Source organism: Colletotrichum higginsianum, chromosome 3, assembly GCF_001672515.1.
Source record: "Colletotrichum higginsianum IMI 349063 chromosome 3, whole genome shotgun sequence".
In the NCBI taxonomy this organism is placed as follows: Eukaryota; Fungi; Ascomycota; class Sordariomycetes; order Glomerellales; family Glomerellaceae; genus Colletotrichum; species Colletotrichum higginsianum.
Window position 1 is genome coordinate 5,603,728 of NC_030956.1, and position 20,747 is coordinate 5,624,474.

General features: G+C 58.3%; 5 protein-coding genes across 5 annotated transcripts; 2 read left to right on the forward strand and 3 right to left on the reverse strand.

The window, feature by feature from the left end:
* Positions 1-179: 179 nt before the first annotated feature.
* Positions 180-1,363, reverse strand: CH63R_05233 (GA4 desaturase; the record flags this gene model as incomplete). Its single annotated transcript, XM_018300208.1, has 2 exons — positions 180-220; positions 241-1,363. 2 exons carry the CDS (start codon positions 1,361-1,363, stop codon positions 180-182), a joined length of 1,164 nt encoding a protein of 387 aa, XP_018161454.1.
* Positions 1,364-5,503: 4,140 nt separating this feature from the next.
* Positions 5,504-6,575, reverse strand: CH63R_05234 (uncharacterized protein; the record flags this gene model as incomplete). Its single annotated transcript, XM_018300209.1, has 2 exons — positions 5,504-5,882; positions 5,941-6,575. The coding sequence occupies 2 exons, from the start codon at positions 6,573-6,575 to the stop codon at positions 5,504-5,506; spliced, it is 1,014 nt and encodes a 337-aa protein (XP_018161455.1).
* A 4,500-nt stretch (positions 6,576-11,075) lies between these two features.
* On the reverse strand, positions 11,076-12,671 carry CH63R_05235 (Glycosyltransferase family 1; the record flags this gene model as incomplete). The annotated part of the gene is made up of 1 exon (XM_018300210.1): positions 11,076-12,671. The coding sequence occupies one exon, from the start codon at positions 12,669-12,671 to the stop codon at positions 11,076-11,078; it is 1,596 nt and encodes a 531-aa protein (XP_018161456.1).
* Positions 12,672-15,006: 2,335 nt separating this feature from the next.
* CH63R_05236 (Nucleotide sugar dehydrogenase) lies at positions 15,007-17,010 on the forward strand (the record flags this gene model as incomplete). The annotated part of the gene is made up of 2 exons (XM_018300211.1): positions 15,007-15,591; positions 15,709-17,010. The coding sequence occupies 2 exons, from the start codon at positions 15,007-15,009 to the stop codon at positions 17,008-17,010; spliced, it is 1,887 nt and encodes a 628-aa protein (XP_018161457.1).
* Positions 17,011-18,905: 1,895 nt separating this feature from the next.
* CH63R_05237 (uncharacterized protein) lies at positions 18,906-20,458 on the forward strand (the record flags this gene model as incomplete). The annotated part of the gene is made up of 2 exons (XM_018300212.1): positions 18,906-20,145; positions 20,244-20,458. 2 exons carry the CDS (start codon positions 18,906-18,908, stop codon positions 20,456-20,458), a joined length of 1,455 nt encoding a protein of 484 aa, XP_018161458.1.
* Positions 20,459-20,747: the final 289 nt, after the last annotated feature.

Consider the following 20,747-nt stretch of genomic DNA (forward strand, 5'->3'; position numbering starts at 1 on the left):
GTTGAACGTCCTTCTTTGGACGCTACACAGAATTGGAGAGAGAAGTATTGCAATCTGGGGGCATTCCCCCTCCCCGTTCCAACTACAGTCTCGAAAGCAGTCTTGAAAGAACCAACAATTACACTCGTCAGCAGTCGAATAGCATGCTCCTCTCTCACCATATACACCACACTCTCAACTCACAGCTCCTCCGAGTCGGCGCCGTCTCCGCCCCCTCGACCTGAAAGGCGCTATGCGGACACAGCAACTGAACGTCGTCCTGCCCCTTGCCCCTGCGCACCAGGGCCTCGCTGTCGTAGAACTTGAGAAAGTAGACCTCCTCGGGCGTCTGCTCGCTGAGGTAACACCACGCGGGCTCGCCGTCCCCTGTCGCGTCGTCGTCGTCGTCGTCGTCCCCATGGGCCCCTGCCTCGAACCCGGAGTCTCTCCTCCTCCTCCTCCATCCCAGGGGTCGGATCAGCGCGTTCTGGCTGTAGTAAAACGGCACACACCCCGGGCGGTCCCGGTACGTCCGCGTCAGGGGGGCGTACTCGACCTTCCGGGACACGGGGCGGCTCATGTCCATGACGGCCAACGGGTCCCGACGGACCGTCTCCCACGCGCGCCAGATGCTGAAGAAGGCATACCGCGGACCCTTGTAGTTGGCGCCGTCCCAGTCCCAGTGGCCGCCCCTCGGCTGCGCCCGCTGGCCCCGCACCACCTCCGGCCCGATGCCGGCTTCGGCGACGGCGCGGTCTTCGGCGTCGATGATCGCCCGTCGCAGCCGGAAGAACTCGTCGCGCTCCGCCGCCGTCGTCGACCCGTCCGTCACGTCGTTCTCGACGAACCAGTCGGGCTCCTTCATCGCGCGGAAGTGCCCGCGCGCCCCCGCCGGCGTGTAGTCCGAGTGCGCGATGCTGAAGGGGGCCAGGGACTCGATCTCGAACCCGATTTCCGGGTTCATGCCCACGGGCGCCCAGTCCGGTATGTCGCGCAGGGAGTGCTTGCGCACGACGGCGCAGCGCGCGCCGAGGGTCTTCTTCAGCAGGGCCGTCATGGAGGGGTAGTACTCCTTCGTCATCACCCTGTGGTCGTGGACCGCGGCCGGCGAAGGGGAGATGGGGAGGGGTTGACGCACAATCTGGAACCCATGCTTCTCGTGCGTGTAGCTGGATAGGGGGGTGGGGAGGGAGCGCAGGTCTGTCACGGGCAACTGGTATGTCTTGTTGTCCGGCGATGTTCCTTCGATGATGGTGAGGTCGTTGAGAGCGGGGATGCCAGAGCCATTGTAGTAGTTGAAAGAGCCCAAAACCTGCCGCGGACTGTCGAGAGAAGCAGATCCCGAGACCTTGGACAGATTTGATGCAATCTTGTCTAACGCCATTACTGGAAGTTGTCGCCGACTTTGTCTGCAAGAGGGTTGAGAAGATGAGGCTTTTTCCATCTTGCACTTACGCAGAAACTCTGGACGGCCACACTGGCCGGAGTAATAATTCAGACGTGTAAGGGCTCCTTAATAACCTATCTGACTTCACGTCCACGAGTCGTTTTATGCACAAAAGGTCTGGAACGGTAGGTCGAGCTGACTCTTTTCATCGGACCGGCTGCCAGCGGGGTTCCCATGGTCGATTTAAGAGGAGGCAGTTGACGCAGAGCATCGACCATACAGGAGATGGAAACCATGGTTTCTCACTAATCAGTTATCGTGTTGACAAAATCCTTGTGACAGAAGGCGGGGGAGACGGCGCGATCCGAGATATCGCATTTCTCGCAGTCGGTAGCATCCAAACTTTGCTGCAACCATTCCCACATGCGCATCACAATGCTGCTTGACTCAGTATCACAGCAAGACACTTTCTTCTCTCGGGAACTAACTTTCTTCCACACATAATTTCCAGGATTTCGCTGGCTGGATCCAAAGTCTAAGAAGAGGAGGGGAAAGGGGGTTGTTTTGGCAGGAAAAAGTCTCCAGAGATTGCTTCGTGAAGAAGCACTTGGATATCGGCAAATATTGCAGGAGAACACTAGGCCATGACGGCGTTCGGTGTAGACTTGGGGAGACGGAGATCAATCCCGTTTGAGATCTGAACATGATTGGTACTCTTTCTCATCCAACCTATGATTGAATTTCTTGCGAGATCTAGGCGACTGCCTCACCCCTTATTGAACAGTTCCTGTTTAAAATTTTACTCGCACCTTTTCTATGCTCCTTCCAATATACCTTGAGTCTCTTGACTCATGATAAATCTGAAGTTCCGTGGCTGGCCGGAGTGAGTTCAAACGCAAGCCATTCTTCAGCTTCAATGGCTGCCGCTCCCGTTACTTCAGAGCTCGCCTCACCGCCAACCAAATCATGCTTCTTCGTGAGCTCTTTACTGCTTCCGTTGAACTAGGGATCTGGTAGCCAGCTTTCCGCTCAGGAGTGGAAAGTCTGAAGCTGGTGGCTAACGCCGCGACAGTTCTCCTCTGTCCATCCAAGATAACACGGCCGCAGGTTCGAGTGTCGTCTTCGGTAGCCAGACCCCGCCACTCTTCTTACTGATCTTGGGCAACAACTTGATGATGTTGTTAGCAATATTTCTAGGCGGGATACTCCAGTCTCTATTTTTGTCTCAGTCGATGCAGTTGCTGGGTCTCAGTGACAGTTCGGCGAGGCCCACGCCAATAGAGGCAACCCGAACCGCGGTATTGGGGATGATCGCGCGGCCCGCTCTCCTGGAACCATCTACAGAACCAGTGTGTGGTACTGAATGCGGCCCAAAGGTTGTACCAAGTGATCAGCTCCCCCCCGGAAAACCTGGTGGATGGTCGCTTTCTTCGGGTGACCTCGCTCTCGCCGTCGATGAGAGAAGCGCCCACGCTCAGATTCGTCCATGGCGGATATCTCCAATTCGCCAACAACTCACATGAGAATCCGGCTGTTGGTCCCTCCCCTCCAAATACACACCTGTTCTCATGTCCACTTCGCCAGGGTATTCCGTTTTTTGAGGAGTTGCTGTTGGGCTTTCAACTTCATGCGACATTCGATGGCTTCGGTTGACTCTTGCAGCCTCCAGATAACAAAAGCACTCAAGAGTCGTTGTAGCTTTGCTTTCCACCGTGGAGATTATCTTCTCTAAGTTTGCAAAGGAAAAACTTACAGTATGTCTCCAGATACGGCTGAGCAAGGAGAACTCAGAGTTCGTCGGACTGCCAGACTATCTTGCGGTAGAGTGTCGGCCACGTGCTGGTCAGCTTCGATCCCGTCGCATCTGTTGAAGGCACCTTAGAGAATGAGGATTGGTGACATCCATTGCCAAGGAGGAATCGAGAGAGGGTTGAATTCGAAGCGAAAGATGTTCTCTCCCGCTTTTTGCTTCGTAAAGGAATTAGCTCTAATCAATCAGAGCCTACTTGTTTTTGTGGAAGACAGTTTGCTCAAGATAGCATACCTATTTGTGCATTCTCTCCAACCCCTCGAGACAAATTTATTTTGGAACAACGCTTAGAGCGTGATGAATTGAGACTAAAAAGGTTCCTCGCACAATGGGCCAGAAGCCATACACAAATACGCTTATCTGAGGACATATGCAATCACTCCCTAATTCACACCTTGCCGATCCCGTTGAGGCTGGATTTCATCTCAATTCATCTACGCCGTCAACACCCGACGGACCACGAGTCATATGGCACTACCTAAAACCCCCGCCCCCGGAGCCCACATTCCATGCCGCCGCCGTCGCTAGCCCCGGTGATCCGGCAGGCCGCAGGGCTGCAGTCCAGTCAGTCCCCATCGGCAAACCGTCTCTTCTCAGTTCCCGAGCTTGCATGATTCGCTCAGCTTCAAAGCCCGCGGCTGCAGGCATGGAGCCTGGGGAAAACTGACCTGCACAGACAGAGTTCCGTCCATCTGCCGCGCCGGTTTCTCAAGGCCAACCCGGCCTGGAGGACAGTCTAGCCCGCGGTATCATGGACGGACCGGGGGGGGATAGGGAGGAGGGGGATCTCTTCGGAACCGCCATGGTTGAGGAGGTAGTGTAAAAATAGCAGGCTACCACAGCTGAGAGAATATTATCATCGACCAGCCGGTTGGCTGACTAGCACCATCTCCTCAGCCAGACAACTCTTTTGCCGAGGAAACCATCCAGCGCTGCACGAGAAAAAAAGACAAAACCATTTCCCCAACGGAATCCGCGGGACGACAGAATAAACTTTGACCATGTCGCCCTACACCTACAACCAGCGGGCTCGAAGCACTCGGGGGAAGTCAATCCTCCCAGTACGGTCCCAGTCGTACCAAAGGCTCCCTTACAGATTCAACGAGGGCATAGCATGAGAAGGGGCGCTCGGTAATATATAGGTACAAGGGAGGGCGTCTGTTACTCATCCTCGCCACATCGACCTCTTGACTTTCAGCTGGCGGACAAGAGAGGCATCCCGTACCAAAACTCTAGACGGAGCAGTCTCCCGATCTGGGCGGGTTTGCTTGTGCCCTTCCTCAATCGGGAAAACCTACGATCGAGATGCCACCCTTCTCATTCCCTCGAGTGTATGACCAGGCCCTCAAGTAAAAAAGTTACAAGTGTATCTCGGAATGGCGCAGCTCGGAATGCAGTCAGCTCCAACCAACTTTGGGCACTTGGCTGGTCAGAGGACCTCGCCAGGCATTCGCCCCAAAAAAGAATTCTATCTCGTGCAAAAGCATGGCGGTTCAGGTCATGACGGTTCCAAAAGACTCACAATATAGTATTGCAAAGTACCAGGCGTACCGCGATCAGACACCTCAATCAAATCAAATTGCTTACCAGGATCCGGTTCTCCTGTGCGACACTACAGAAAGAAGGGTTCTCGCAACAAGATGGACAATTAGACTCAAGACCACTCAGTTAGTTACACTCAAGACTGGTCTGACCCCGACCCCAGCATGGATAACAAGCCAACATATCAGCATCGAACAAGACAGACGGCGGGTGCTTCCCCTGGTCAGCCACACGTGGCTGAAGTCATCCGATGAAAGCCTCCACCCACATTGTCGGATCGCCGTGACGTCGTGTTTCCTCAACATCCAAGCTGAAACTATTCCCAAACGGCGGCACGTCGCACAACAGCCGCAGAGTCCATCCGCAGCACGCACACTCTACCTTCCTACCGCTGTCTCAGTTCGACCACTTCGCTTGGCACGAGGCTGAATACGGCACACGAATATAGAGGCAGGCAAGCGGGCGGCATTGACAAGGTTGGGGATATTGTTTCTATAGTCAAATTGGGCGCGAAAACCAAGAGAATCAACAAGATAGCATCCAACTATTTACGATATACGGGGGACTCCCTAAGGCGTGGAGGATGAAGTGAAAATGGCCACAGAAAATAAAAATAAAAAATATGTCACGCTGCTGCTTGATGCTGATGCTCCCGCACCGCTATGGGCGGAACGAGTGACCCGATCCTACCAGGCCCTAGCCTATGTGGCTCATCCAACTCCTCCTCCTCTTGGATGTCCTCCCCCCTATACTCTTGGTCGTAAGTGTTGCGTCAAGTTTTTGATTTATATGCGCTTGGCTGTATCGCCAGCCATAGCCCGTCTCCTTCTGTAGCTGTCTGCGTAGCCGATTCGCTCGTACGTGCCGAAGCCGACAAAGGCCAGGCCGATGAGAAGCCAGGTGCTGGTGATGACGAGACCGATGGGGAAGATCATGATCTGCACACCTGGGAGAACAAAGGCAACAGTGCCGTTCTTGAGTTGGGCGACAACTTCGTCGACTGCGGCCTGAGCAACGGCAAGATCGGACCTGATCACTTCCTTGGAGAAGACGCCGGTTATAAAGGCGGCTTCGTTGGACGAGACGTTCGTGGTAACAGTCTGGCCGGCGGCATTGACGCCGGTAAGGGTCAAAGTCGGCATGACCAGGGCTTCCAATTGCGACCTGCGTTCCGTTAGCATGTTGGTCACGAGGATGAAGAGGAATATGGGCATCATCGTACATGGACATGGGCGGTGCCATCCTGGCCTGGTCGATCTGTCCGACAAAGAGGTAAGTCTGCAGGATCTGCGGCGTGAGGACACGCTTTTGCAGTCTGGACCAATCGACCTCGAAGCTTACGTCCCGACGAGGGATGGTGCCGCGAATCTTGTCGGCGCTGACGGGCGAGACGGAAGCACCGTTGAACGAAAGACCGACCTGGATGTTCTGTGGCGGGATCCCCGAAAAGACGCCGTTGGGCTCCGACACCTTGTAAAGACGCAGGTCGGCTTCAAAAACGCCCGTTTTGGCGTCCAAGCTGGGCAGGTTATAGCAGATGCAGGTGCCCGAGGGATTCGACGCCTGGTCGAGATGGGAGAGAGCATCGGTGCACTTCTGGGTCGTTTCCAACTCCCAGGCCGTCATGTTGATGGTGCCGTCAGCGTTGACGCTGACCTCGCCCTTGGGGATCCATTCGCCGTCGACCGTTGCGGCGCTGCGGCGCTTCTCGATATATCGGTTCGCAACGTCCTCGTAGTTTCGTTCCAGCACGTCGACGGCCCTGACCTCGATGGAATGGTCCATGGACAGCGGGCGAATCTCGGCGCAGGCGCGCGAGGCCAGGGCGGCCGTGGTGACGGCCACCTTCCAAAACATTGTCGTCGTCAACGTCGTCGTCGATGGGGCAGGCGGCAGTCGAAAGTAGGCTTCGTTGGGTGGTAGCCGGGAAGAGAAGGAGCGGTTATCGTATTAATCGACGTCGGGGCCGAGAAGAAAGGTGGAGCGGAGCGGGCTGATGGTGGTGGTAGTTTGGCGTCGCCAAGATGTAATTACAAAAGTCGGGACCCGGCCGGCGGCGAAGCGAAGCGAATTGAAATAGGACGAAACCAAAGGAAAAGCGAAAGAATCCTATGTCCGCCTCCTCGCCTGTGCCCGGAACGGCGAAGTCGATCGTTGCGTTGCTGAAGGGGGCGGTGGGCGGCGTATCGGGGGTTCTTTTTGTGATTGTCGTCGCTTATGGCGTCGGGATCGTTAACGAGGGGACCGATCGGAACTGAGTCGAATCGGGTTCGAGAGAAGAGGTTGAGAGGAGATTCGACAGAGGCGAGGAAGGGAAAGAATAGAAAAGAATGGGGGGACGGAACGTAGGGAGGGACCTGCCCGTCGGTGGGAAGGATGCTGGTTATTGCTGGCTGAGCTGTACACGGGTCGGGTTGGTCGCGCGATGTCAGGTCGACTCGACTCGGAATGGCGCAGAACGAGAGAAGAGCCAGGAGGAAGAGCGAAGTGGGATGGGGTGGTGAGGATTCAATAAGGGCGGAGATTAAACGTCGATAAACGGGCAGGGCGCTGCAGGGCTGGGCCTTTGACAACAGGAGACGTGGGGGAGGAATTGTGTCATGCAGCGACCATCGTGTACCTGACAAGACGAGCAATGGCCTGACACGTAGTGATCCACAACAGGGCCAAGGGGGGGATGGTTTTGGGGCGCTGAAGCTTGGTGAATTCTGGGTGGGATGGACGATGGTGGTTTTTTGGCGCGCGGCGAGACAGGCTCTTAGGGGTCTCTCTTTTTGGAGGTGGAATAGGGAAGTTGTTGCAAGGCGAAGGTGGGCAAGGTTGACCGTGGAACAGCGGTTGCGAGGAGGTTTGGTGTTGGTGTGTGTCTGTTCGTCTTTGCCGTCTTGTCTGCACACACGCACACACAATTCGTATGCTATCCGTACTCGTGGCGGGGCGGGGTGGAGTGGCCAGACAGGGATGACAGTGGTCCGGCCCGGGGGCGTTGTAGTGACGGTTTACGGTGGCGCTCGTGGATGGTTTTTGCCGTGTGTGGTGTTGTCTATTCCTTGTGAGACGACAAATGCAACGAGAGAGAGGCGCGCAGGGACTAGAAACGTGGAAACGGAGGAAACAGGAGGGAGAGGGAGGGGAGGGGAGGTACCTGTTAGGGAAGGGACTCGAGGGAGAAAGGGTGAGCTGGACAAGGACAAGGTTAAAGATGGAATGGGATAACGGACGAGTGACGCAGACACGGTCACCGCCGAGGGAGAAGGGAGGAAGCCAAACCTCAGAAGGGAGACGAGAAAGGGGAAAAGGTCGAAGCGGGGCGGTGCCAAGTTTGGACCTGGCGATAGTGGTTGGTTGATGCGAGTGTAGTGGAGGGACGGGAGGGAAGAGATGGAGAGACGGAGGAGGAGGAGGAGGAGGAGGGAGAGGCGGTTGCGAGACGCTTGTGAGGGTTGCGACGTTGCGACGTTAATCGAGGTAAGGTTAGCCGGGGGATCTTAGGCTAGTCCTGATCAGGAGTGGCGTACCAGTCCTGAGGGAAAGACTAAGCTTGAATGCACGTGATCTGATAATTGAATTAAAAAAAGAGAGAGGGACGGACACAGCTCGCCACACAGGTACGTGTGTACAGTACGATGTACTCATGCAGGTACGTACTCTCGCCTCTCCCCACTTTCCTCATCTTCTCGTAGCCTCTTTTTTTTCTTCCCTCTCCCTATTTTCATTTGTCCTCCGTTGCCGCAACACAAACCTCCCTGTTTTGCCCAGCCCGATGACACGGATTTCGGCAGCGCTCGGCGGGTATCGCTGTGGACTACACACTAAACACGAATGGCTGTGCACATCCACCACCGCATACCAGTTGGCATCATGCACATTGTACGCTGTGCCGTGGTGTTAGTCTGATGAGAATCAGAGGACACACACAGCCCGCCCGTCACCAACTGAAGCAACGCAAACTATCGGACGGACAGGTCGCAGCACTCTTGATCGACGAAACGGAGTCGGGAATTGTGTAAACTGCCAGCTCGTGGACGATGGGGACGTGTCGCCCGTTCCGTCCCCATCGACGAAACCAAAAGGCTCGCCTACAGGTACACCTACCGACCCCCCCCCTGACCTTGAAAAGATGTGCCTGAGTTTGTTGTTCAGTATCCGTATAGTAATTGTACAATGATCATCCCTCCTTCCTCCTAGCCAGTCGACTGGTTGGACCAGCCCATGGCATTGTCGGATCGGCTGGAGATGGAACAGGCGCTGTTCGAGCCTCTCGGTGCTGAAGCAGTCAAGACCACCCCTAATTGGCTGACCAAGAGACACGCTGGAGACGCCTAGGGGTCGGCCACGGCGAGGTACTTTGATTCCTGTGCACAAGTCCGCCAGCCCCCAAGTACCTCGTCGTTTCTCCATCGTCCAACGTGATTTGAACGGAACATCAGCCACCGGTTTTAGACTTTGAAGCCGTACTCGATACTCACCACTCACCACTCACCACTCACCACTCACCACTCACGATTCACCTTGCGACTCCTGGACTGTTGCACAATCCGATATGGGAAGTCTCTGCGTCCTGTGCTCGGACGTTCATGGCCAAGCCCATGCGCTGCGAACTGGCGATACGGTGTCGACGGTTTCCACGGCGAATCGAGATCGGAGGTCGGGGGAGATATACGTTACTGATGATGCTTCGTCTCCTATCAGTGTGTGCAAAAGAGAGACACAGATAGCCGGGATACGGTCGCCGCCATCGCCTCATTCATCTCGCAAATGGCCACATGATCACGCCTCCCACCGGCCACCAAGACTCCTCCCCTCCCAGTCACAAGCCGACAGACAGACACCTGTCGCAACACAATTACCGGTAACAGCCGCTGAACCGTCCTCGGCGTCTCACCGACCACGGCAATCTAGCCCTGCTTGCTTTGCCCAGTTTGCCGCGCGCGGCGCCTGCAGGCAGCGGCCCTTGTCTCAGGTGAAACGCGTGGACCAGGACGAGCGCTGGCCACTGCCATGGCACCCATGGCATCCATCGCATCCACGTAAGGAACTTGTCCTAATTCGTCTACCAGCGCCGTCCAGAGCAAATAGCAGACTGGGGGGCTCACGGGGGCATCCGCCAGGGGGGGGGGGGGGGCCATGTTGCAGATTGTCTCCAGAACGGCCCCGGCTGGCAGTGAGTCTCTGCTAGTTTGGAAGTGGACCACCGCGCCCTGATTTTGGAGTCTCAAATCGGCCTCTTCCGAGGGCGCCGAGAGGACCAGAACATCACCGCACAACCGTCCACTTTTATGTAAGCACAGCCTCCGCCACATTACTTACATGAGCCACACACCCATCTTTCAGGTGGCTCAGTTTGGCAGGTCAGCCACACGTCCATCTTCCCTCTAGCTCCGATGCCGATAAGGACCGGCATCTCTCCCCACCTCCTCCACTCTTCTTTCTCCTCCCCATCACAACCATTCCCCCCTTCGATCCTCACGACGTTTCATCCTTTTTGCTGGTATTCTTGCGGGGTTTAAACCTCCTGTCACCGAAAGCTTGGCTTCTGTCCGTCTGAACCCTGGCCCGTTTACTGATTGAGCAATCTATTCGATCGCCCTGCTTGCGCACTTCATTGGCACAATGCACCACTGAACGGATCCTCGACCGAGACATGCCGGCCTGTCCTCAACCAGGCTGATAATATCTGGTACGCTAAGTCCGACTAGCACGATAACCGCCCCCAAACCAAATGGGGGACGGGAGGGACCTCTTCCATCAGTCAAGGCTTGTTGACTGCCATGATGATCTCTTGGACTGTTACTTTTGAGGAACCAGAACTCTTGCTTGCGACCGTCACCGCCCACACCGTGGCCGACGCCCGAAACGCCTCCTGGTGCCCTTTGGTGCGACGGGTTTCGGGACCCCCCGGCTGGTTGACGAATCCAACACGCCACTCTCCTCCCAACCCCCCCGTGATACAACAGATAGCGGACGTTTTAAGGTGGTCTCGCGCGGGCATCAGTGAAGCTGGCGTCTCTTCGGCTAGCATGCTCTACACCATAGTTGCAGGCGTCGTGTCCCACGGATGACGCGGTCGTCTGTCACGGTCGGTTGTCACGGCAAGCGCCGTGGCGTTTCACAATGAAGACCCCGAGACGAAAGAACGGTTGCCATTACTGAGGTTTGCTGGGTATTCAAGCATCGCTGATTGTCGTCCGTCGCTAAGCCAACCCCGTTCTGAATGCTACCAAAGTTGAGATCCGACGCCTACACAGAAGAAGAGCCCAAATGGCAAAAGACCGAATACCATGATGTATATCTCGGCGTGGTATACCTACTACCTCAACGCCACCCATGAATCAAGATCGAAACACGCCTGGCACCTTATGCAACTGTCCGTTGGCTCCAGAGTCGTGGTAGCTTCCCCTTGAACCAGAGAACCGTTTCGGTAAACGCTAGGTACAGCCCCGTGAAGAACCAGAAAGTCATGACGACCCCGAGGCCGCCAGCCAGCTTGGCATCCACAAGCCGGCCCACGACGACGTCGCGGATGGCGTCGCCCATGAGTAACCAGCGGTGGATGGGCACCGTTTGGCTCGTCTGCATGGCGATGGACGTCCGCTGGTGAACGAGTTGGGCATTCTCCCGCTCCCGCTCCTCGATGGTGTCGGCCATCCTCCACGCGACCTGGTTGTTGATCTTTTCCCAGGTCGCCTCGCAAGCCATCTCCCGTGCTCGGACGGCCATTCTTTCCCGGCAGCTGTGGTCTTTGGACAGGTACATGACCTTGTCGACGAAGGTCTCGAGGTCGTCGGGCGGGACCAGGTAGCCGCAGTGTCCGTCATCAATAATATCGCTCGGCCCGCCCTCGTCCCGGGCCACGACCGGCACACCGCTGGCCATGGACTCCAGGACGACGAGCCCGAAGGTCTCGGTGACGGAGCAGTGGAGGAAGATATCGCCCGAGGCGTAGGCCGTGGCGAGGTCCTCCCCCGTCTTGAACCCCGCGAAGATGACCTTACCTTGCGCTCGCAGAGGGTCAAACATGGCGTGCACCTGGCTCTCGACATCGGGGTTCCGGTTCCCTCCCACGACATAGAGCTTGAAGCGGAGGCCCCTCGCGTCCAGCTCCTTGACGGCCTTGGCCAGGAAGTCGAAGCCCTTCTCGCCCGCCACCCTCGATACGCACAGCAGGATGATCTCGCCGTCGGGGGCGATGAGCTTCCGCAGCGCCGGGCTGCGCATCTCTGGCCGGAACACCTCCGTCTTGACGCCGCGGCGCAAGACCTCGAGCTTGGAGCCCTGCACGCCCTGGGCCTCGAGGTACTTGCGCACGAAGCGCGACGGGTAGAAGACGGTCTTGACGGAGTCGTGGCGGAACAGGAAGCTCTGGACCATGGCGAAGGCGAAGACGGCGACGGTGCTGAAGGGGTGGGGGAACAGGATGGCGCAGTATCCGGCGAGGTCTGTCTGGAAGTTGCAAATCACGGGCACCCGCCTCGCCCTCGGCTGCTGCTGGAGCTGGAGCATGACCTGGAAGCCCAGGGACGCCGGCGAGGCAAGATAGATGAGGTCGGGCGGGGTGTCGGCGCCAAAGGTCCTCGCGAAGAGGGCCGACACGCGCACGGGGTAGACGACGGACAGCTCCGGGTTGAAGGGCAGAGGGTAACCTTGGAGCCGCACCTCGATGTGACTGTCGCTGTGGCCCCCGGCCGACGACGACGACGACGACGACGACGACGGGGCGAAGGTGTTGTGCTGAGTGTGGATGTGAGGGGCGACGACGGCGACGAGGGCGCCGTGGGACCTTAGGTGCTCAACGAGCATCAAGGTCGTCCGGCTGACGCCGTTGACGGGACCGAAGGACTCGGTGCAGAGGAGGATGCGCTTCCCGCGCAGCGAGCATGGGAAGACGGAGTTGTCGCGGGCGGGATATCGCGGCAGGGTGCCGTAGCTCATGGGCAGGAGAGGCTCGTCCATGATGGGGTTTTATCGCCGTGATGAGGGTTTTTTTCTTTCTTTTTTTCTTTTTCTTTTGCTCCGTCGATGAGGAAACTTGGATGGACCGAAGCTACAACAGCTACTGGCGAACAGATTCAGGACGCGAGTTGACGATGCCCGTGTTCACCGAATGGCCGAGCAGCAGCGCGGGGAGGAGGTGCTTGGCTTCTTGATATCAAGTCTGCGCACAGCGAGAGAGGGAGTCCAGATCACACGAGAGCCATCATCCACGCATGCATGCACGCCTACAGCAGACATGGACGAGATGGGGTTAGTCTGGCGAGTGGTAGCACAGAGTCATGAAGACTCGTGGGCCGAGATGGGGGATCCTCTCGACGCATCGTGCTCGACCACATGGGAAGCTTGGATGGCCAGCTGCCGCAGTTGTTGTGGGGGGGAGCTGTCATCGAGGGCCATCGAAGAGGGTTAAGTCTGGCGCATCGATGCAGGGTCCGGAAGCCAATGTTGGTTGCATGCTGGGGGGGGTGATGGTGTTGCCTGCATCTTCCCTTACCTCTTCCACGAGACTATGCATGAAGGGTTGCTGCTGCTGCTGTATGTTCAAGGCACAGGAATGTCGGCCAAACCCCCCCCCCCCCCCCCACGAAGGCTCCATCAAGCAGAACCGTCCGTTCCCCTCAGCGAACCCTGCCACTCATCTTCTTCGTGTGCATGCGTTGTTTTGCCCACGGGAACAACTCTTTTGATGGATGCTCCGAGTCGGAACAGCGGCCAACAGCCAATCAGAGGCGCGGACGACGGCACATTTCGGCTTTGGTGGATGAGAAACCAAGATGGGGCCGGCCGAGAGCAACAAGTCTCGTGTGAAGGGCTGGGAAGTGGTGTGGTGTGTGTGACTTACACACTACCATTACTACTTCGACTCGTGTTTTGCGGCAATCTTTCTGTACTTGAAGAGAGAAGAAACGCCGAGGCGAATGACGAGGGGCTGTTGAATCCCCGTGGCCGTTGCGGTTGGATGCCGCATCTTGCAGAGTCGCAGATCTATCTGCCCCAGGCCACACGCAGTTGAGGTATGGCGGCGAATGGCATCTGCATGTGAGGGCTTTGTTAAACTTGTCAGACAATGCTATTCGTTCGCTGTGCTGTCGATTGATAGCATCGTCGTGCCAAGGCCTCATCCACCAAGAGAGCGAGCGAGATGGTGACCGGGGGGGGGGATCGATATCCTGTAGCACGATGGACACATCTCTCTGGTATCGGCAGGAAACTCGCGCACATTGGACCAGTTGACGGTGAGCTTCGTGACGGATGGGTGTGGCAGGCAGACAGTTCCAGAACACCCCGTGATAGCAAAGCAGCAATGCTAATAATAATTCTCCCCCTTCCCATCAAACCGGACTCGATGACAGACAGGCTATGCCTCTCCTGCGGTATCGGCCCGCGACACCCTCAAGTAGGCCGGCCTCCTTCGCCGCATGGATCGGAAGCCGAAGCGCCTCGTTCTCTCCGTCTCACTGCTCCAGTATCCTCATTCACGCTCCCCTTCCCTCCCTCCCCCCAAAGGAACCTCACAGTCTATCGCCCCATTCCACACGACGACTCGCGGAGCACGGCAGACTCGATCTTTGCGCCGCTCGTACGCTGTCGATAGCCACGCGAGTCGACGCGCGTCCGAATCACTCCAAGAAAGACCTGCTTCCAGGCTGATTTAAAGCATCTGTGCCCCTTCCTCATCTCGCGTCTCCTCATCGGACGACGCTCGTCATCATCCAGAGCCGCGTCAGTGTCCCTCTCCCTCGAGCCGTTTGTCCCGCACGGCCGTCACCGCTGTCGAACCATGCCTAACTCAAGATAGTGAAACGAGAACGCCATCGCATCGGACGGAGTCTCCCCATTCCCCCATTCGGGACGAGGTCGCATATCACCAACTCGCTGTCCACTGTGTCGTTGTGGTTTACTCAGTTGGGGTTTCCTGGATTTCGGACGCACTACACTGGGAAAGTCTGTTGGTTGTCTTCAAACGAACAACAATGAGCGAATGTCGTGTTGCGCCGTCCGTCTCCCTTGACGAAGCGGAAGAGGGCGGCGACTTACACGCGCCGTCCACGGTACCGACGTCGCCAGAGGGGAGCTTCATATTCAGCCCTGTCGTTGGAGCAGCAGCAACCACTTCCGTCGTTGACGGGGGGGATTGCACGAGCGACGATGCCCTCGAAGACTTACTTCCAGACAACGAGGGGCGTGTCTTCTCTACAGCCGACGCCAGGGAATCTCCCGTGAAGAACATCTGCTGCGTGGGCGCTGGTTATGTGGGTGAGTGCTACGAACCGAGTCGAGTCTCATAGCAGCAATGATGCGATATTGTATTTGCTGCGGCTGGCTGGCTGACCGCAATATGCCAGGCGGACCGACCGCCGCCGTCATCGCGTTCCACAACCCTCGCATCCGCGTCACCGTCGTCGACCGAGACGAGCGGCGCATCCGGCGGTGGAACTCGAAGCACCCGCCGATATACGAGCCCGGCCTCCGGGACATCATCCGAGTCGCCCGGGACGGCGCAATGGGGAGGTGGTGCTCGTTCAGCCGCGAGCCCCTTGAGGAGTCGCCGAGACGCTCCGACCCGGCCTCCGCGTCGACCTCGGCCACGTCCGACTGCGGGAGCCAGTGTGGCGGCGAAGAGGGCATCGCGGTGCCCGCGAGGCGGCCGAACCTGTTCTTCTCGACAGCGGTCTCCGAGTGCATCTCGGACGCGGACGTCGTCCTGGTCGCCGTGAACACGCCGACCAAGACGCGCGGGCACGGGGCCGGCACCGCCACGGACATGGCCGCGTTCGAGGCCGTCACCGCCGAAGTTGCCCGGCACGCGAGGCCGGGGGCCATCATCGTCGAGAAGTCCACGGTGCCTTGCAGAACAGCAGAGCTCGTGCGAGAGACGGTGAGATTTCTCCTCCTAGATCACCATCTGCCCCTTTCCCTTCCCTTCCTCCCTGTCTGGTTTTGCACTCTCGGCTGGCTATCCTAACCATATGTGTGTGTGTGTTTGTGTGTACAGCTCGCCACCCACCGCCCCGGCGTTCCCTTTGAGATCCTCTCGAACCCGGAGTTCCTCGCCGCCGGCACCGCCGTCAACGACCTTCTGCACCCGGACCGCGTGCTCATCGGATCCGACACGACGCCCTCGGGGAGGCGCGCGGCCGGGGCGCTCGCCGGGGTCTACGCCGCGTGGGTGCCGCGCCGCCGCATCCTGACGACCAACGTGTGGTCGTCGGAGCTCGCCAAGCTCGTGGCCAACGCGATGCTCGCCCAGCGCGTCAGCAGCATCAACTCGGTCAGCGCCATCTGCGAGCGGACGGGCGCCGACGTCGACGAGGTCGCCGCCGCCGTGGGGCGCGACCCGCGCATCGGGGACCGGTTCCTGCGGGCCGGCATCGGCTTCGGCGGCAGCTGCTTCCGGAAAGACGTCCTCGGCCTCGTGTACCTCGCCGAGTCGCTCGGCCTCGACGAGGTCGGCGAGTACTGGGCGCAGGTCGTCCGGATGAACGAGTACCAGCGGCTGCGGTTCACGCGCCGCGTCGTCGAGCGCCTGAACAACACGCTGGCCGGGAAGAAGATCACGGTCCTCGGGTACGCCTTCAAGAAGGACACGTCCGACACGAGGGAGTCGCCGGCGCGCGAGATCATCCGGGCTCTGCTGGAGGAAGGGCCGCGGGAGATCGCCGTCTTCGACCCTTGCTGCAACCCCCTGGTCATCCGGGAGGAGGTCCGGCAGCTCTGCGAGATGCAGGAGCCGTTCGCGGAACGCGGCAAAGACGGGGGCGATGAAGATGGGCCGTTGAGGGTCTACGGGAACGCATACGATGCCTGCCGCGACAGCAACGCGGTACTCATCACGACCGAGTTTGACGAGTTCCGCAACACAAAAGTCCCGCCGCCGCCGCCGCCGTCGTCGTCTCCCCGCAAAAGCACGGCGGACGTCCTCGACCCGCGCCCGTTCCAGAGTCTGGAGATCCGTCAGGCCGATGTTTTGGCGCTGCAAGGAACACAACGGCCGATGGAGCTGGAGACCTCTTCAGACGATCCGCTCGGACGCTACATGCCAGAACCCGAGTGCGCGGGCGACTGTCCCGATTGCCGGGCGGGGCTGGACCGCGAGGCCTCGGGACTCGCCACCGCCGGGTCTGGGTTGGGGACCGGGGAGTACGGGGCCAGCAGGGAGAGGATCGACTGGGCGAGGGTGGCGGGCGACATGCGAGCCCCCAAGTGGGTGTTTGATGGCCGGGCGGTCATCGACGCTCAAGAGATGGCCAAGCTGGGGGTCCGGGTGGAGAGCATAGGAAGACGGAGTATCTGGTGATGTTCTTTTTAACTTACTCGGCTGGCATTGATGCCGTCTCATGATGCCTAGGTCTGACCAGCATAAGTTGTCGCTCATATCGTTGCTCATATATAAGTCGAGTCATACGAGATTGTGTGAGCGTGGGCTTATTATCATCACGACAGAGACCGGAGGCGTTTGCGTAGCATTTTCCAGAGCTGGTCTTTTCCTTCTTTCCGATGGATGTCATTTGAGCATGGCTGATACAATACAATTCAGCCAATTCTTTCCTCCCCCTTTCCAAGTTAGAAAGACGACAACAGCCTCTTCCACCCCGACTGGCCAGTTGTTGATATTACTCGGAACGGCCTGTCGGATGGACGGTTGACCGCAAACATGCCGAGACTCAACTCTAGCCACAGCTCGTGTGCCGCTAAGCCATATTTACGCATGCGATGCGCGTGGGCTCGTCTTTTCATCCGGTCCCGGGTCGCGTTTCGCAACCCATCTAGATTCCAGAGGAGGGGGCTTCGTTCCTGACCATCCAAGGGAACTGCCCGTATCCGGTCTGCAAGTTCGTCTGAGCATGTCTCGAGACGGACTCCAGGGCTTCGCGGAGCTTGGTGGGAACTCGAGACTTGCGAAGAACCGAGGACTCGGTAGTGGTTGATTTGCTGAGGAGGTTTTTGTGCTCTGCTGGAACAATGCTTCGGTGCTCACATATTCGTCATGGGTAACTCGCCGTTCATCCACGAGCACCCAGACAGGTCCGACTCGAAGTCCCTCACGGCCCCCCCCCAAGGCTTCTTGTTTCGAAACCCAGTCACGCATTCAAGCATCAGTCAAGTTGCTTTATTGCGATGCCATTGAGCCGCAAGCTGTCGAAACCACCGAGGCCAAGCAGCTCACGCCCACAAATGATCATCACCGGGCTGTTCCTAATGGACCAAACGCCCCTGGCCGCAACCTTTTCTCTCCCCACCCTTGGATTGGTCGACGAAAGAACGGACGATTCAAAGTTGCAATGCATCGCGATTGGGCGAGTCGGGCGAGCGGTCCGTTCGTTTGGCGTTTCACACACCCGCCACTTGGTCGACCAACGGCGCGCGGAGGGTCTCAAGATGTAAGCGTGTGGGACGCAAGGCAAGGCACGAAGCATGGGTGAGGGAGGAGAAGGGTTGGCCGATCGCCTCTCTTTGTCTCTGTCTCTCTCTCTCTGCCTCTCTCCCTCGCTTCCCGCCGACCGTTGTACACCCCGATGCGATGGTTTTGTTTCCGAGACGGAGTGAGACGAGTCGTTCGAATCCAGAATCCCAGTTGGGTTTTGCCAGCTTGGGTGCTTCTCGCCCTCCCCTCCCCGGTGCCTCGACCCCCCCTTTTTAAAGTCTGGGTGCCTGTACTCTCTATGCTTGACAAGTCAGTGCCGGCCAACCAGGTGGCCAAGTCTGTCATTCTTGGTCTGGACGTCTGTCTGGTGGGGAGAGGGTCAATAACATTTGGCTTTCCGTCCAACCTTGTTTCCTCTCTTTTCTGATGTGCCGTTTCATCCGCTGATACTGTGCGGCTGGAGGTGTGAAGGATGCAGTTGTGTCTAGGGGAATCTGACGAGGAGAGAGAAAGAGGGTGACGGAGAGTGAGGGGTGTTACTTGTCTGATATAGTCGCCGCCCTTGGGGTAATGGTCGTAGTGTCGTCCTTTGTGGACCTTCTTTTGGATGATGTGCGGATGATCGATCCTCACTCCATCGTCTGTCCGTTTGCGCCCCTTCTTCTTCCCGACACTGATCCTTTCTCTCTCTCTCTCTCTTTCTCTTCATGTTCCCAGCGACTTGGCTCACCTCGCCGATCAGCCCCGAGACGCTCGATATCCCCGGATAGTCGTTTACCAACGCGGGTATTGATACGGAGAAGTCGACCAGCTTCAAGGCAGGCAAGATGAGAGGGACGGCAGCCGCTTCGCTGCTGGTTTTCTCGGGCCTGGTGGCTCTGACCCGGGCGAGAGAGGTGCAGGTGGACGACGTGCCCGTCGAGTGCGCGACGATATGCGGGCCCATCGTCGAGCTGACGTATAAGTGCGACGTCGACAACAGCTTCGACGAGCTGAAGCGACGCCAGGCCGACATTCCCCCTCTACCGGATCTAGAAGCAGTCGGGGCGAAGGAAAGGAGACACCCCCAAGGCGTTGCTCCCGGCGTCGCGCGCCGCCACCACCACCGCCGTCCGGCCGGGGACAACGCCGGCGCGACGACGCCGGCCCTCGATGGGCAACAAGCCGCTCCTACGGGCCCCAACCAGGCACAACCGGCCCAAGATGCGCAGCAGCCGGGCGCGGAGCCTGCGCCCGCCTTCATCGCCACGCTTCCTTTTGCCCCTCCCGCCCCGGATCCTGCGCAGAGCACGCCAGATCCGCAGAACACTCCTACACCACCACCACCACCACCACCACCGCCGCCTCCTCCTCCTCCACCTCCCCCTCCCCCTCCTACTCCTCCTCCTCCTCCTCCTCCTATCCCAACACCTTCGCCACCTCCGCCAGTGTTGATCACTTCGACCGTCTTCCAGACGGTGTCGCCTCCGATGGTACCCACACCGGCCCCGCCACCGCCGCCACCGCCGCCGATCATGGCCCCACTACCCGTGCCGATTGCGTCTCCCGTGCTGGCGCCGCCGCTGCCGCCGATCCAGCCGTTTCCCATAATCTCCATTGCACTCCCGAAGCTACCACCACCTCTGCCACGGCCGCCGAAGCCGCCGGCGTCGTCTTCGTCATCGACATCGACATCACAACCGCCGCCACCGCCGCAAGAGCCGCCCCCCGCGCAACAACCCCCCGCCCAAGAGCAGCCAGCCCCTGACCGGCCTCTCCCCCCTCCTCCGGCTCCTCCTCCTCCTTCAACCTCGTCCTCGTCATCTTCTTCGTCATCGTCTCCAGCACCAGAGCGGACGAGGACGCCGCCGCCGGAAACACGACCGACGCCGCCGCAGGCGTCCTCGAGCAACCCCGCGGCGGTTCCCGTCGCGAGCGGCAGGCCCGAGAAGCAGCCGGGCCAGCAGCCGCAGGACGACCGCGAGAACGCCGAGAAGCAGTGCATCTGCACCAACAAGAGCTTCAACGTCCAGTTGCTGGCGGGCCTGTGCCAGAGCTGCATACGAAAGTCCGGAAACCGGGCGAACAGTGAGTCTTGGCCCCAATCCTCATTCCGCCATGTTGTCACTGATTCCACGGGCTACTTCTTGGAACCTGGGCGCATTCACTGACCTTTTTTTGGCCAGATCTGGACATCATCATGGGCCAATGCAACTTTGCCGAGGCGGATTACACGCCCAGCAAGGACAGGCTCGTCGATAACATCCGCGTCGTGGCGCAGAGGCCTTTTCTGTCGTCTAGCGGTAACGCAATGGGCGACGCCGGCAGAGTGAAAACTGGAACCGCAGCGGCCGCGGCTGTCATTGTTAGTCTCGTGGCGGGCATGGCGTTACTCCTATAAGAGACCCAGAGAGCATCAGTCCTCTCTCTCTCTCACTCAAAAATACTTAATATCTTAACAATGTAAGAGGCGATAAGTAATATTGGCAAAAAGGGGCGCCTAGGCCTCAGCAAAGGGGGGGGGGGGGGTCTTTTCCACGATATATGGGAATGGTCACTGTTAGGGAAGCGGGTGGGCACCCTGTTACGCTCGAAATTTCTAGATCTTGGCATCTATTATCTAGTATAATCCATATCTATAAACGCCGCGCTGAGTCGCCGGCCATGAACAATTGTATGCTTACACGCGT